Source organism: Physella acuta, unplaced genomic scaffold (genome assembly GCF_028476545.2).
Source record: "Physella acuta isolate Inbredline_101_S28 unplaced genomic scaffold, ASM2847654v3 ptg000678l, whole genome shotgun sequence".
In the NCBI taxonomy this organism is placed as follows: domain Eukaryota; kingdom Metazoa; phylum Mollusca; class Gastropoda; family Physidae; genus Physella; species Physella acuta.
In genome coordinates this window covers 9,310-25,830 of record NW_026732197.1, presented here as the reverse complement: position 1 = coordinate 25,830, position 16,521 = coordinate 9,310, and the positions used below count along the sequence as shown (strand labels likewise).

General features: G+C 34.9%; 1 protein-coding gene across 4 annotated transcripts; it reads left to right on the top strand.

Moving 5' to 3' along the window:
- Positions 1-3,402: 3,402 nt before the first annotated feature.
- Positions 3,403-14,561, top strand: LOC131949230 (uncharacterized). Of its 4 annotated transcripts, none has more exons than XM_059311028.1 (8): positions 3,403-3,626; positions 6,304-6,392; positions 7,648-7,758; positions 8,109-8,243; positions 10,719-10,940; positions 11,291-11,417; positions 11,891-11,992; positions 13,287-14,561. In XM_059311028.1, the coding sequence occupies exons 2-8, from the start codon at positions 6,345-6,347 to the stop codon at positions 13,484-13,486; spliced, it is 945 nt and encodes a 314-aa protein (XP_059167011.1). In that variant the 5' UTR covers positions 3,403-3,626; positions 6,304-6,344; the 3' UTR covers positions 13,487-14,561. The 4 variants fall into 4 exon arrangements, with proteins under 4 accessions (XP_059167011.1, XP_059167012.1, XP_059167013.1 ...); XM_059311029.1 differs by having other exon boundaries at positions 3,412-3,440; XM_059311030.1 differs by having other exon boundaries at positions 3,585-3,626; positions 6,307-6,392.
- The last annotated feature ends 1,960 nt before the right edge of the window (positions 14,562-16,521 follow it).

Here is a 16,521-nt window from a genome sequence, read left to right as displayed (position 1 = left end):
TCATTATTCCTCTAGTTTAACTTTATTTTGTAAATAGTATTTACTGAAGAATCTGTTTAAAAGGCTCTTCCAAACAAATAACATAAAAACGCAATGTTTTATAGTTAATCTAATACTATAATGGGCCAAGTTCGCACATCTCTCTCTCTCTCTCTCTCTCTGTCCGCAAAAAATTTTCGCCGGACATCACGTCAGAAACGGCAGCAATATATGGAGAACTTTATACGGACTTTTGTTGAAAATAATATGTTAGATGTTTTAAATGTATAACCACAATTTTATTTAAAGAAGAAAAATATAAAATAAAGGCGTATTCGAATGTAGAGAAACAGTATTATTTATGCAACCAGAAAAGCATTAATAGATGTGTAAAAGAACGCATAAAACTGTGACGACACTATTGCTTACTAATGACGTCATCTGCCGTGTTTAGAATAAAAAAGAAATGAACTATTTCATTCAAATTTGATTTAGATCTACGTACACTATGAAATGTATACAATACAATTTTTCCGGCCTAAACTCATAACATTTATTAATACAAAATCTTTGTTTGGAACTGGCTAATTTGGGATAAAAAAATTAATTTGAAAGAATAGGCATATTCGCGTAACTTAAGATTTTAAAATACGTCTTTCATTCTCTGTATTTTATAAGGTTCCTAAATAGCGGAGATGTTAGTGTACTATAAACCACGCAGGTGGTGCGGGTTCGAGACCCACCAAGTCAACTTGGTTAATGTATTTTTTTTTTATTTTGCTCGGACAAAACTTAAAAAAAAAAAAATTCAATTAGGATTCTAGATCTAGATCTAGATTGTCGGGTGTCCGATAAGGCACTTCCCGGCGCCGCAGGCGCTTCAAATTTGGCAGGATCTTGCCTTGGGGCGACAGAGCACGGGGGCCGGTTGGCCGAAAAGTCTACGATGAGGGGGTCAAAACTGACCTCGACTGACCGGTACCTTATATGAGCTATAAATCGAAAAAAAATGTCCACGGAGGAACCTCTTCATAACTCTTGAGGTCGTAGACCGACCCTCGGGCGAATTAATTAAGCATTCAAATTCTCAATGTTTTCGAAAGCCTAAGCGAAGCTGGGCAGCATGCCTAGTTTTAATTTAATCTTTGAACTCATTTTTCTCAAAATGTTGTTTTTATGACGTAAGTAGGCCTACTTTTAGCAATAAGCTCTTCATTTTGTCTCGCATTTTACCCCCACCCGATTAAAAGTCATTTTAAAAACAATATTAATTATTTAAAGTAGGCCTATTGTTAAATGTTGCCGTTCTGTATATATATATATATATATATATATATATATATATATATATATATATATATATATATATATATATATATATAAAAGCTACATCTTAAGAGACCCGGCGTATACAGTATACGCTTCCCTACAGTTGCGCTGTCAGGGCTAATGCTTGTGCGAGCTCATAATGACCCCAAGTATAGGCCTGTTTTTTCTTCAGCTTGGTTATGGGCAAAAAATAGAAGTGTCGTTACCAACAATTGTATCAAGTATGCTGTAGTCTCTTTATGAACTCACACTGGCCTAACATACGTACGTTCAGTGGCGTAGCGAGGTCGGGTGTCACCCGGTGCGGCACTTAATGGTGTCACCCCTTAGAGGCGTAGCAACCCTTCCCGGGGACAATTTTTCAAGTTTCGATTTGCACCCCCCCCCCTCTCAAACTTTCGATTTGCACCTCTTAAAAGACTATTTAACACTCGGATTAATCACTTAATTAAGTGGAAATATCATTTTTCTCTGTATATTTTGCTTTTTTTTGCCTTGGTGTCAACCCCCTAAATGATGTCACCCGGTGCGGTCCGCCCTACCCGCCCCCCCCCCCCCACCTCGCTACGCCTCTGCGTACGTGATTCAAATTGCTTGGGGAAAAACAAAAGCGAAGTCATCGAAATCTCAAATAGAGATCTAGCAATGTTCTTGATATCAGATGCTTCTGATATCTAAAGGGGTCATCCATAAATGACGTCATGCTTTTTTTGACGATTTTTACCTTCCCTCTCCCTTCCGTCACATAGCCCCCCCCCCTAAAATGACGTCACACCTCAGCCTACAACCCCCCTCAAAATTGCAGTTGAATTTTTTTTTTAATCGATATTTTTCCAAAATCTTGTCAGAAATATGTCAAAATAGAGTATTTTAATCAATTCCTATTATAGTATATTATAACTGTTTTCTAAAACGCTAAATAACGTCTAAAATTCGTTTTCTAACATTTCGTTTCTATAAAGCAAAAGTGTGACGTCGCACCCTCTGAACCCCCCCCCCCCCTCCCCCTCATCACACATCGTCACAAAATAACTGACCCCCTCCCCCTACGAGTGTGACGTCATTTATGGACGACCTCTAAACCAAAGTGAACTCACAATGACCCCTCGACAGTGTCGTTATTTTTCTCCCGCTGAAAAGAAAACGTGAGCGGGCGATCATATGAGAAAATGAGAAACCAAGTTATAGACTTTGGATTCGGCATATTCGGACTATGAGATCTAGTAGTTCGTGAACAGTTTAAAAAGCTAGATCCTGGTCAAGAAAATAAAAATAGGCTTACAACACTCATAATAGATACATTATTTAGCCTTGTTAAAAAAATTCTCGCACATCTCGAGAAAATATAGATAAAAAAAACAAGTAATTAAAAAAAGTCTAGTGACAATTTTAGCGCAATTTCCTTGTGTTATCTAAAAATAGCTCTGTCGTAGCGTAAATCAAGAGCAGGGTTAGTAAAACCATTGGTTAGTTATTTAAACGTTTTTTATTAAATTCGGTCCAAATTTTAATTAATTCAAAAAAATTTTTGTGACCGAACGAAAGGATATTTTTGAAACATTTGTTCTAAATTATGGCAGGAATTGATTGGTACATGTTTCAAGTCGCTAAGTGGTCTGGTTGCCGAGATATGGGCCAAAAACTGCATTTTTTTCCGAGGTTTTTTGGCTTTTCCGGGAAATCCATGAAAGAAACCCGGATTTTTTTTTATCTATGTTCATCCTCGTAACTTGCTTAACATAATTGCTTTTGAAACTAGTCATCGATATTGCTTCGTTGAGGAGGAGATACGACTTAAAGCTGCGAACACACATCCATCCATCCATCCATCCATCCATCCATTCATTCATACATTCATACATCCAGAAATGACGGGTTAATAAACGCAATTCTCCAGAATGGAAATTGCGCTAAACAGTGGGAAAAATATGTCAAAAACAAATGGTATGTCTCACATTTCCTCTTTGCATTTTACCGCCTTGCCATTTCGCGTTTTGCATATTCCCATGTCCCCTTAGTTACATATTTTTAAAAAGATGGAGCATTCTTTGGCAGTTCTACGAAAAATTTGGTTTCGGTTTCAGTTCCAGCTTAGCTTAGAAATTAGATCTACGTTTGTGAAAGTGAAAAACGTAAAAGCTTATAATAAATTATGATTATAAATCTAAAAATAGGTCTAGAATATAGATCTAGATAGACTTAGACGTGTGGTCTAGATTCTAGATCTAGATCTATATTTAATTTTCACCAAGACTCAAGAGACTAAGACGTAACAGTGCAAACTGAGTCTCAGTACTGAGTAGTACAGTAAACAAACGGTAAACTACTCGGGTAAACTAGATCTAGTACTAGAGTCTAGATCTAGATCTAGCTACTGTAGCTAGTGTAGTAGGTACTATTTTTTAGTATATTTATTACAGTTATTACACTATTTAGTATTTAGGCCTAACTATAATAATTATTATAATGATGATACTAGATCTAGATCTTTAAAAAATTAATTATAGATTCAAATTAGGCCTATAAAATATAAAAAGACAAAGAAAGATAAAGCAGAGTAGTAATATTAATAATTTAGTAATAATAGTATTTAGTTTAGTATTTTTAGTATATCCAGATCTAGATCTAGTATTAGATTTTAGACTCATTCATTAGAGTAGAGACTATTTGATTTAGACTTAGTTATTTAGTAGTCTATATTAAACTATTTTTAAAATTATTTAGGCCTAGGCCTATTTTAGTGATTTAATTTTAAATTTAGCCTCTATTAAAAATTAAAACTAATACTTGAACTATGATAACTTGATCTAATGATAAATTAAGACTTTGCTGAAATTTAAAACTCTCCTATGCCTCTATCACTATCTATGGCGGATGCTGCGAGACGCAAAAGCAAAATAGCGAGGCGGTAAACTGCAAGAAGAAAATGCGAGTCATACCTGCGGAATCACGGGTAAACAGCAAGACACAGTTTGCGAAAAGAAAATGTGTTTCATGTTTCTTTGTTTTGTAGTTATAAACTAAAGAAGCTGATGTATCACGCACGTTGTGTGTTGTTCTTTTTTTTTTAAAATCTAGTTAGGATTTTTTATATATTTATTATAGGCCCTATGTAGATCTCTATATTAAAAAATCTTAACATCCTATGACCGCCCACTCTCGCTTTCTTGTCAGCTAATGTGAGTTCATTAAGAGAATATAATTTTAGAATATATTTTAAAAATCTATTGATATTCAAAATTCTGAACAATACCGCCCGCTTCTCGCCCGCTCACATTTTCTAGGCCTAATCTACGCGAGAAAATAAAAAAATAAACTGCCTTTTTAGGGGTTTGAGCGGTCACAGTCATTGCATATAAAAACTTTAACATACGTCGGTATACATTTCGAGCCGTCCCATTTTTACTCATTAAGTCTACATTGTGATAAGACAATGCGCGACCTTAATATCATACTACCTTGATTTTTCGAGGGAAAATAGTATACCGCATGCTGCAACGTCATTTAAGGTCAATACCTTGGTGAACTATTTTTCGGTCAGCTTCAATGAGTATACATACCTCCTCCTCTTCTCCACCGCATTAAAAAAAAAAAAAATTTACTAACGTGGTTGGGGTCAAAAGTGTAACGTTTAATTCCAGAAAAGGAGAGGGTGGTATTAAAATATAGCAGTTGTTTAAATAAATAGTAAAAATAAATTATACAGGGAATGTGTAATCTCATTACTTAATTAATTAGTTAATTTAATTATCGCTAATAAATATAAAGGGAGATAGTTTATTTATTTAGTTTATTAGTTTAAATGTATTACTGTGCAACACACAACACTATACGTGTATATATATTATTATTGGTTTGAGTTTATATTTAACTCAATGCAACAAACCCACCTGTAGGTTGAGGCCACACCAGGGGTTCATTCTGCTACGTATTAAAGCTAAATTACTTTACACCAAAAAAATATATGTTTGTGGCAGCTGGCGGCCACGGTGGTGGCAGCTGGCGGCCACGGTGTTGGACACAAAAGAACTAAGTTCTATCATCAGTGGTATTTCGGGCGGTTTCGAATAAGGTGGTATTTCTAGTCAACACAAAAGATGGTGAAGTTGACAAATCATCATCAGAATGTCTAGCGACAGTGTAAACAAAACGTCTTTGATGAAGTCTGCATCAAATTTCACTGTAAATCGGTCGCGGTAAAATTTTTGCAGATATCTTCCCATCCTACCACCACCCTGCCTAAGTATCGGGTGGTGGTAAAATGCGAGCCAAAAATGTCACATAACCGACGGTTTTGCACCCTTCTCGCAGTTTACCCGCCTCGCCATTTCGCTTTTCGCGCCTCGCAATTTCCCAACACCCATCTATAGCATTGGATGACTCATTGAGTGTTGAAAACGGCATTGTGTAGTGTTAGTTAAGCCTTGCTATATATAGTATATAACCAGTGTTTCTTTCAGACTATTTTCTCCAGGGGGTCTGTGCACTTGATACTTTAGGGCCGAAAGAACTAAGTTTTCTGCTGGACTGTGGCGTATGCAGGGGTGGGTTAGGGGGGGGGGGTCATTACCCCCCCCCCCCCCCCCCCCCCATAGACCCCTCGGTATATGTATAAAAAGTATGAGGTGGGGGTGCAAATCAAAAGTTTGAGGGGGGGGGGTGCAAATCAAAAGTTTGAGGGGGGGTGCAAATCGAAAGTTTCAGTGGGGGGATGCAAATTGAAAGTTTGTCCCCGGGTAAAAATTGGAACCCCCTTCCCCCCCCCCCCCCCCCTTAAGCTACACCACTGCTGCTGGAGGACAGTGACACTTTAAAAGTATATATTTTCTCTACAAATTCTTCTCTGGGGGATATATCCCCCTCCCCCCTGAAGTGATGCCTGAAAGAAACACTGCAAATAACAAATTATATTGCGGAATTAAAGTTTCTCCTGTTTTTGTGTTTTTTTTTCTTAACATTTAATTTATTTTGAATATTTTATTTTCACTCTTTCAGCAGATCCTGATTAAAATAAGTAATTTTCTTGTAGTTTAAGAATGAATCCCAGAATAGAACTGTGTCCTACAAATATCTTCACTATAAAAGTATGTATTTTTTCTATCTTAGGCTTTTATGCCAACTTTGTTTACTAACAAAAAGTGGCCTTTCAAAATCATTCAATTTTTAAAAAATTGTAAATAAATTTAGCGATTTCAAGTAGGTTAACCTTGCCCTCCTGCTTGAGTTACACTGTATTGAGTTTTCTAATTAATACAATTACACATCATTGTGAAAAAAAAATTGCACAAAGTAAAGTTGGATGTTTAGGTGGGCACAATAATTTTCTAAACCTTGAATGGTACTTATCCCTAGCTGTGAGAGCATAATTAAATAGCTAGCCTTATCTGAATGATCATAACAATACTAACTTTAAAATTAATACTTTGGGTTCTTGAAGGATGATCAAGTTATTTGAACTATTTTTACTAAACTATTTAAATCTCAAGCCTAGAATGGATAATTAACCTTTCATTCCTGTACTTTGGGTGTATAATATTTGGAGTGAACTTTGTGTGAAAGGAGAGTAACTGGCCAACATAGCCACTGAGTAGGCAATCAATCATGTTTTTCCATGCTTTAATTGATCTTGCTCACTGACTGAATGTGACAAAATATAAGGTAGGAGCCGACAAGCGGCGAATCATATGCAGTACCAATGCTGCCACTGAAAATATTTGCTTTAAAACTCTATCAGTAGGTCGTTAAGGATGATAGCCCCCCCCCCACCCTCCTTTCCCCTAACCTCCCCCCCCCCATTAAAGCAGCCTTCTCTTAGTTACCTCCCCTAAGTTTAAAATCGTTTCAAAATAAATTATCTGCCCCTAATAGCTGTCACTTAACCTGGCTCTACGATTGTAAACATTTAGCATGAACCACAGCTCACCAGACCATGTGGGGGTGGGGGTGTTAGGGATATGCTTAGAGAGGAAGAGAGGGGGCTGCTAGGCGCGCTTACAGTTTGGTTTTCTAGGGTATCCAAGAAGAGAATTATATATATAGATATATAATTAAGGTGTGGAAGTGTGCCGGCTGCTTGATTGTAAGGGGATCTATAACCTACTCATCTACTGCTAGAATAAATGAAGATGTGGGTTTCAATGTCAATAAACATACACATTGTGACACTAAGTAGCTTTGTGGCAGTAATGTACTGTAGTAAAATGTAAATTGCAACAAGATGTGATGGCTGAATTTAATATATCTTTTTAATGTGCAATTGTTAAAGGTTAAGCTTTCTTATGTAATATTTTATCTGCGCCAGCAATATTATCATCAAGCTTATGTCTTTTTTATTTTAAGGCTGATGTGATGGTTAGTTCCATTCATAAATCCAAGAATTTAAAAAGAGGCAAGGTAACTAGTACTATAGACGAAAAAGCAGGACCATCTGTTCAGGATTTCCTAAGGACGGTTAAGTGCTTTATTTCAGATAAATCTATCCTCATAGAGAACTAGTTGTGCAGGAGTATCATATATATTTTGAAAATAATTGTATTAAAAAGATCTTTTTTTTTTCTAACAATCAATAAATGAAATCTTTTTGTTAAGTGTTTTTAATGTTATAGAAATCACTACGTCCTGTGAATGCTGTGAAAAAAAAAAGTTCAATTGTTTGATCATGTAGTGTCAGAGTTTTATTTTTAAGCATTAAACAGTTTTTGTAATTTATAAAATTGTTGATACGAATATGTTTAACAAATATTTTTTTTAGTTTTGGTTTTGAATGTATGAAACTAATATTGCACAACTAATATTAACAGAATGGAGAAGAGCTGGGCTTTGGAGAAGAGCTGGGATTTGGAGAAGTTGTTATGACCCTTCCTGGCAACTTGTCAACAAATTTTCAACATCTCATGTTTATCTGTTTATTCATTTGGATGGAAGGCAATGATGTGGTTAGTAAATTGATGGATTATAAGTGAAAAATATTCCCATTTATTCGAATAGGATAGCCCAGTGAACTCTAGTCTTAGTGGGGGGGGAGGGGAAAAAAACTCAGAAAGGGACATAATTCTTTTGTATAGAAGATGGTTTAGCACAGTGGTTCCCAACCTTTTTCGAGTGGCGACCCCCTTTTATAAAAAGTAAGTGACCCGCGACCCCATAGAATTAAAAAAGCCGAAATTAGTATGGAAATTAATAAGCACTAAAATAAGATTTTCTAGTAGACTTTCAATATGAACTACTCTTGATAACTGTTTTAATAGCATGAGTAAAATTGCATACTATTCACTAAACCTTCGTGGTTAACTTTTTAATTAAATTTAATTTTTTTTAACGCCAACATTATAATTATCTTAATTTTGTTTTTAATCGAAGAATAGTGTTGAAAATATATTATCGAAAAGTCAATCAATTTTACGTTTGGCTATGAATGGTGAATACTACACCAAAATTGTGTCTGCAGTTTTTCATATTACTCGAAATCATTCTGCAAATCAAAGAATTCATTCATATAATTCATCGGGAATGCTGGCAACATCCAGAGTTTCTTCCAGGCATCTTTTCGGGGGGGGGGGGGGGGGCAAAGCCCCCCGAAATGTTTTTTACCGCCCCCCCCCCCCCCCCCCCCCCCGAAAGAAATAAAATCTATATAAATTATACAGAAAATATATACTTTTAACAGTGTCCGCCCCCCTCCCCCCGAAGAAAGTCTACCGCCCCCCCCCCCCCCCGAAAATTTCAAGTGCCCCCCCCCCCCCCCCGGAGAAAAAAGTCTGGAAGAAACACTGGCAACATCAAGGGAAGAAGAGAATGGGCAATGCGTAAATGCAGATTATTCTTTTTTTCAGCTCAGAGAAATAGCGATGCAGTTCGTTTTCAAGAGATTCAAGATGCCCAGAAATCGCTTCTTTCAAAATTTTAATTATCTCACAATCAGATTCATCTACCACACCGCAGAGTTTCTCAAATTTACAATATTTCCAAGATTTAATTTCTTTACCGATTTTGCAGTTTGGATAAAAATGCCCCGAGATTATCATGGAAAGTTATAATATTCGTTCATTTTTCCTGAAGCTTCAGGTTAAGCTTATCTTGATGTTCGAAAACATCTGCTAGGCATGATACTCTCTCCAACCACTCGTTGTCGTTTTAAGTATACCAAAAAGTCTTGTTTTCTTTGCACTTCCAAGAACAATTTGATTTCAGATTTCAATTCAAAAACACAATTAATAACATTTCGTTTGACAGCCAGCGTACTGTAGTGTAGAAGAGCAGAACCTCGTGATCTATATTAATGTTTTTGCTCAGTTATTTGAAGGCTCCAGGTTTTATATAATTTACGACTTATACTAGCAATGGACTCTTGATGTCGATTGGTTAGGGAGCTAAATCTTTTCTGTTTTCTGAAAGCCCGATTTTGAGCTAAACATAGATGGCGCGCCATCCGTACAAACCCCCACAGCCGTTCTAGCCCATCTTAATCATCCAGTTTCAAAAAAGATATTTATTTTCTCCATGCTATCTTCACAAAAGAGCAACTCTTCTTTGCTATCATCCGCATGAATATAGACACAGACCAGCAACTGCGAACACGAACTCACGTCTGTTGATTTATCAACTTGAAAAGCAAACAATGGTGAAAGCTTAATTTTAATAAAAATGTGTTATTTAACATTTACGTACATGCAGCGTTTGATGAGATTTTCTCCTACTGTGGTTTTTTTTTTTTTTGCTGGGCATTTTCTATCGCAAATTCATTTGATGCTTGCACTAATGCTGGTGAAAACTTCCCGTTCGATCAAGTCTCTGGCGTTTGCAACTAGCTTCTTACCGACGAAAGAACTCCATATATTTTTTGGTGTGTTCCGAATGACTCGTCTCAAATGACGTTTTAGTTTTGAAGATTTTATAGATTCGTGACTGAGAACAACTTTGTACAGTGAGCTTTGTTTCTTCTCTATTACATTTCCAGTGATGTTAATGAAGCCGAATTTTTAAAAATTCTTCTAAATATATATGTTTTGTTTCAAATTACTAAGGTTTAGTATACCAGTTGGCGACCCCCCAGAAAGACCTTCGCGACCCCCAGGGGGGTCGCGACCCCCAGGTTGGGAACCCGTGGTTTAGCAGATTACTTAGCTTTTTCCAATAAAAAAAAGGCAGATTATAGCCTAAAGAAGATGCATATGCATATTTTTACTTAACAGCGATACATTGACCTGGTTTTTGTCATCTAAATGTTTTAGATTTTTAGCCTTCGTAAGGTCATTGTGTTTTTGCATCATCTGCAGGCCAGCCTAGACTAGGGGGCAAAAGCTTCTTCTGACTCGTCACTTCTTAAAAAAATGCCCACCTTGCTTTCATCTTTAATTATATGTTCCATTAGAATTTCAAACAGGATTTAACTTAAGTATTATTTCCTCTAGTTACTGCAGGAAAGTGTGCATCGCTGTCTAGAAATGGCATCTGCTAAAGAGTGTACCAGCATAGCCTTTCCAACTCTAGGCATGGGGGGTCTTAAGTACCCCCCAGAGAGGGTTGCTGCTGCAATGTTGAAGGCTATATTGGATTATTTCAAAAACTGTAAGAAGACTTCCCTGGAGGTTGTTTATATTTGTGTACAAGGGGAAAGTGAGCAATCCGCCTTAGTAAGTGTGATATCATTTTTTTTTCACACTTTACAGTAAGTGTGATATCATTTTTTTTTTCACACTTTACAGTAAGTGTGATATCATTTTTGTTTGTTCAGAGAGGTATTTTTTAATGCTCTATGCATCATTGGTAATATTAAAAGTGGATTTCCCCAAACACTATAAAATATGTGTCAACTTGCTGTGCTGTCATATTGCCCTTTGGCTCTGATTTCAGTTTACATTTATTCAATTAAAATATTTCTTTACATGCCTTATCTGCTTTTTCTTTTATTTTTATTAGCTACGGCTCTTAGTTAGATTTTGATAAAAAAAATATAAAGGGCGTATTTTTTGTTTTTTTTTAGGCATTTTTGTGCACATGCTATGGTTTTTTCGCTTACATGACAAACAACAACAACCCAGAAGAAACGTGCCTTGAACATAGTTACGCAGGGGATAATTCTGCTTGTGGATTTGTGAATGTAAAAGAAGGTTTGAAAATGTCTTATACAACTTAAAAATTGTTACTTTATTTATTATAGGCCTACACATTTTGAGAATTCTGAAGTAAAAACAGAAATGAAAGTTATTCAGTTTATGTTTATTTTCTAGAATGAAGATAAAGAACTATTTTATTAAAAGATATAAATCAACTTTTTAAAAATTAAAAACCAAGCACAGCATTCATAATTAAGTTACCAATTCAAACTAATAATTGGTTCCTACAAACATTGTGTAGCTTTAGATTAAAAAAATGATCAAACTATGGTTATTTAAGATTGTCCTTGAATTGCTATTTAAACCTAGTATGATGTAAAAGTGATAAATCCTCTCAAAATAATTTTAATAAAGCTGAACAAGACATTTTTAGGACTATTTTGTTTCACTTACGTCTTTTTTCTTTTTACTTAATTTTAATTTCTTAATGGCCCTCAAATGTTATTTTTAATACTGTGTTGTTTAAGGAGCACTACAAGCAGCAAAGCAAGACCTTAAGACTACAGAGACAACAAAAACTGCAGATAACGCATCAAAATTGTCAAATTTTTTGAATTTATTAAAGCCAGGTATTTGATTTGCATTCCCATTATAAAGTCCAAAACATTAGCTTGTGTCTGTTGTTATAGTTGTAAGGGAGGCAATTTAGGAGATTAGTTAATAAACAGATGAGTAATTTTAAAATGTTTCCCTTGTTAGTAAAGCAACTTCTGTGGAATTAATGAGTCTTAGTCTTAGCTAAGAAACAGCAGATTGTTATAGCTACAAAGTGTTTTCAAATTTAAAGTTGTAAGTTGTAATTAGGGTCTTTACTCATCTTAAGAATAAGCTTGTTAAGCAAAATACACAGCTTTTTATAATGTTGTTAGTTTTCAATGGTACATACTTATCACCAAATCTTTTACAAAGTATCATTAGTATTATCTACAAGTGTTAACAAATGTGTATTGCTTTTGGGCAGATTAAAATTACAGCTCTAAACTGGGAATAAATACTGGTATTAAGTATGATAGAATGCTTCTGTCTCCAAATTAAAACTGATAGTGTTATGTAATTTAGCAGTTGATATTTACATTTTTAAAAAATTTAAATGATACTGACTTTCATTTTCCCTCCATTTCCCTTTATTGGACAGTGGAAAAAGTTAATACAGTTGTTATTTCATTGTATAAATATGTTGTCTAATCATCTATTGAGTTTGTTTATGTTTTGTTCCATTCAGGTAACAGTAGAAAAAAATTAATACCTTTGTTATTTCATTACATAAATAATGTTGTCTAATTATCTATTGAGTTTGTTTATGTTTTGTTCCATTCTGTGAACAGTATCTTCTATATATATATAATTCTCTTCTGGGAGCCGTTAGAAAACAAGCTGCAAGCGCCTCCTTGCAGTCCCCTCTCTTTCTCTCTATCACTATCACTACCACCCCCACCCCACCCCCACATTGTCTGGTGAGTTGTGGTCACGCTAAATGTTTACAAAGCTAAATGTTTACAAATCGTAGAGCCTTAGAGCCGGGTTTCTATTAGGGGCAGATAATTTAGTTCAATATTAAACTTACAGGAGGCAACTAAGAAATAACTAAGAGGAGGCTGCTTTCACGAGGGGGGGGGGGTGTAGGGTCGGGGTTAGGGGAAAGGGGGGGGGGGTTAGTGTTTTAAAGCAAATATTTTCAGTGGCAGCATTGGTACTGTCGAATTCACAAATTATGAATTACTGAAAAGTAGAAAATAAAACAACTAAATAGCGGCGTATGATACGCTGCGGGTCGGCTCGTAAATCATTAATACCTTTGTTATATCATTGTATAAATATGTTGTCTAAGCATGTATTGTGTTTTGTCTGTTTTCTTCCATTCAGGGAACAGTGGAAGGAACAGGGATACTACTGTTACCTTGTTTAACTATGCTATGGGAGGGAACTTTGGAACTATTCAATTTATGATCCAGCCTGGGTTCAATGTAGTCAGTGGATCTGTTTCTCTTAGTGCTACTGTGAAACTTGATACCCCTTTGTTAAAAAAAATCTTACCGTGGCTGAAAGGCTTATTCCCACGTTAGTGGTAAGAATAATCTAGCTTCACCCTAAGCATGCCTTTATGAAGTTTGTAGTGAAAGTTTTAATGAAGAAGCATGTGTATCTGAATATTAAAAAATTAAAGTATGTTTGTTTGTGGGTGTCTCTGTGACTACTTTAGTTTTAAAATATTGTATCAGCCTTGCTTTTGAGACTGCTGTGAAATGTGGACGGGTTCGCTAATATTTTAATCGACTTATTTTTTACAGGGCAACTACTGCTATTGTTTGATTATCTAAACCTAGTGAAACTGTTTTCTAAGTCTGATGATGTATCAAACCTATCTTTGAAATTTAATATCAATAGCTTTAAAAATATCTCCCTATATGAAATCCACGCCTCCACAATTTTGTTTTTGTTTTTATAGTTTTGTCCAATATGTACATATAATGTGATACTAATGATAATCTAAAGTTAAAAACAAATTATATATGCATGTGGGACCTAGTGTTAACCTGCTAAATGAATATTGAAATAGGAAATGAAAACCCTGTGTGTTGTCTCTAGTTTGTACAATTTGTCTGTGTAAATTTGCTGCCTGAACCTTTCACTTAAAAAGTAATTCACTTGGTCGATATCAAACTCATAAGCAATTTTGCTGGTAAAATATTGACTCCCATCGTGAAAGTGTTTGGAGACATATAAGTCAATTCTTTCTGAAAATGTAACAGTTAATTTTCTTTAGATATAACATTGAATTAAGTGTATTTTTTTGTTAGTATTCTCTTACAAACATGTTTTTATGCTTTAAAAAAAAAATACCCCAAACTGTTCTCCACATGCAGTTTTCAGACTGCTGACAAATCTTTTATTGAGTAGAACAAATGTGAGCTTTCTTTACAGCAATAATTGCCATAAAATATATTCAAGTATATTTTTGATGTAAAAAAAAAGTGTTATATTTTTTGAAACTTTAGTACTTTTTTCTGTTGCTACTATCCAATAATTGGGTTGCTGTTTAAATCATTAATTTATTTTGCATTAATTTCTTTACCATAAGACTGTTGAAATTTGCTTGATAAAAAAGTGAAATTATATTAGTTTGAGCACAATTGTAAAAATATTTTGGCTTGTTTTAGCTTTACAATTATGTAACATTTTAATCATAATGGTTTGTCAACAATGTAAGATTATTTTTCTTGTTTTTTGTTGAAAAGTTATATGTAACATTATTTTTGCTTGTTTAAATTTTAGAACTGCATACATTTTTGAGCAATGTAAAAAAATATTTTCATTTACTAAAATCGTCATTTGTCATCTACTAAAATAATACCCACCAGCTTGGTTTTGTGAAAAATTACAACTTTTGTCTCTCTCACAGCTTTTATTGACATGGCCAAAATCTTGTCTGTATCACAGCTTTCATCAAGATGGCCCAACTCTGACAACTTTTATCAAGATGGCCCAACTTTTGTCTGTCTCACAGCTTTTATCAAGATGGCCCAACTTTTGTCTGTCTCACAGCTTTTATCAAGATGGCCCAACTTTTGTCTGTCTCACAGCTTTTATCAAGATGGCCCAACTTTTGTCTGTCTCACAGCTTTTATCAAGATGGCCCAACTTTTGTCTGTCTCACAGTTTTTATCAAGATGGCCCAACTTTTGTCTGTCTCACAGCTTTTATCAAGATGGCCCAACTTTTGTCTGTCTCACAGCTTTTATCAAGATGGCCCAACTCATTCTCACAGCTTTTATCAAGATGGCCCAACTTTTGTCTGTTGACTTGTGTCTCACCTCTTTCAATATTTTTTTTTACATTACTACTTCGCGGAGAACTTCTCCCCTTTCACTGGTTTTATTGTTTAAACTTCCTGATTTTGTTTCTGTAGCATTTTGATTATTTGATGAAATTAGGTTGCTGGTCTTTTGCCCAACCTCCAACCCAAAGAACCAGGATGCTAGCTTTCATCCGACCCCACCTACTCAGATCTTTCCAACATGGTTGAACCTGCTGCATACACTTTTGCTGGTATAGCGCTAGGGGTTGACATGTTACACAAGCTAACAAGCCATCATGATTGGGTTAGGTACTTTATTTACATGTAGAAAGATACATTTTTTTATAAACCCACCAGTGATGTAAAATTTGGTGATTGATCACAGAAAGTTTCTTATAATTCATTTTCTTCTTTTAAAATGGTTCTTAAGCTCATGTACTTAATTTTATACTTGTAAAATGGTGTAATAATTCAAACAGTTGACATGCCTGGGTTTATTTTCTGTGATAAATAGTTATCTTGTAATTAAAATTGATTAGAGTACCTAATTTTGGCCCCGCAATTGCTAAACTCATAAATGATAATGTTTATGCAGGACATTGCAGGTAGCTCAGTTAATTAATGGGGGGGGGGGGGTGGGTGGGTGGGGGTTATGGTGGAAAGAGTAATGTCACTTAAATGTGTTTTGACTTTCTACAATGATGGGGTTCAAAATGTCTTGTTTTGTATTTTTTAAACCACAAGTTAAGCTACTAAATAGTGATAGAGGATGGTAAGGAAATATAAAACTATACCAGTTTTATTTTTTTGGTTGTGTTGTCACATAGCCCAGTCATCAAATATTTCTGCTTTAACATTGGTCTATATTAGATGCCATTATAAACTGCCCCATTTTCTGATTTTTGAAATAAAAAAGCCTTCAACTACACAAGAGACTACACAATCTTATTCTTTTGAATAGTAACATTAATTATTTAAAATAATTTTGTTTGATATGGTGTTTAAAAATAATTGGGTATCTTAGGTCAGATATTTAGAAAATTAAAAAAATTACAATATATATTTTTATATCTCTGCTTGTCTGGTGTAGAAGTATGGGTATTGGGAATCTCATTATGGCTTGTTGGAAACAGGTTATTTATTCAAAAGTTGTTTACATTTGTTTTAAATTTTGAAATGTGTAACATTGCTTTAAAAAAAAGAGGGCCTAGTCTTCCATGTGATAAAATCAAACTAATCAGGTATTTTTTTCTTTTTTGCTATTAAGTCTATATTTATACCACTTAACTTTAAACCATTTTT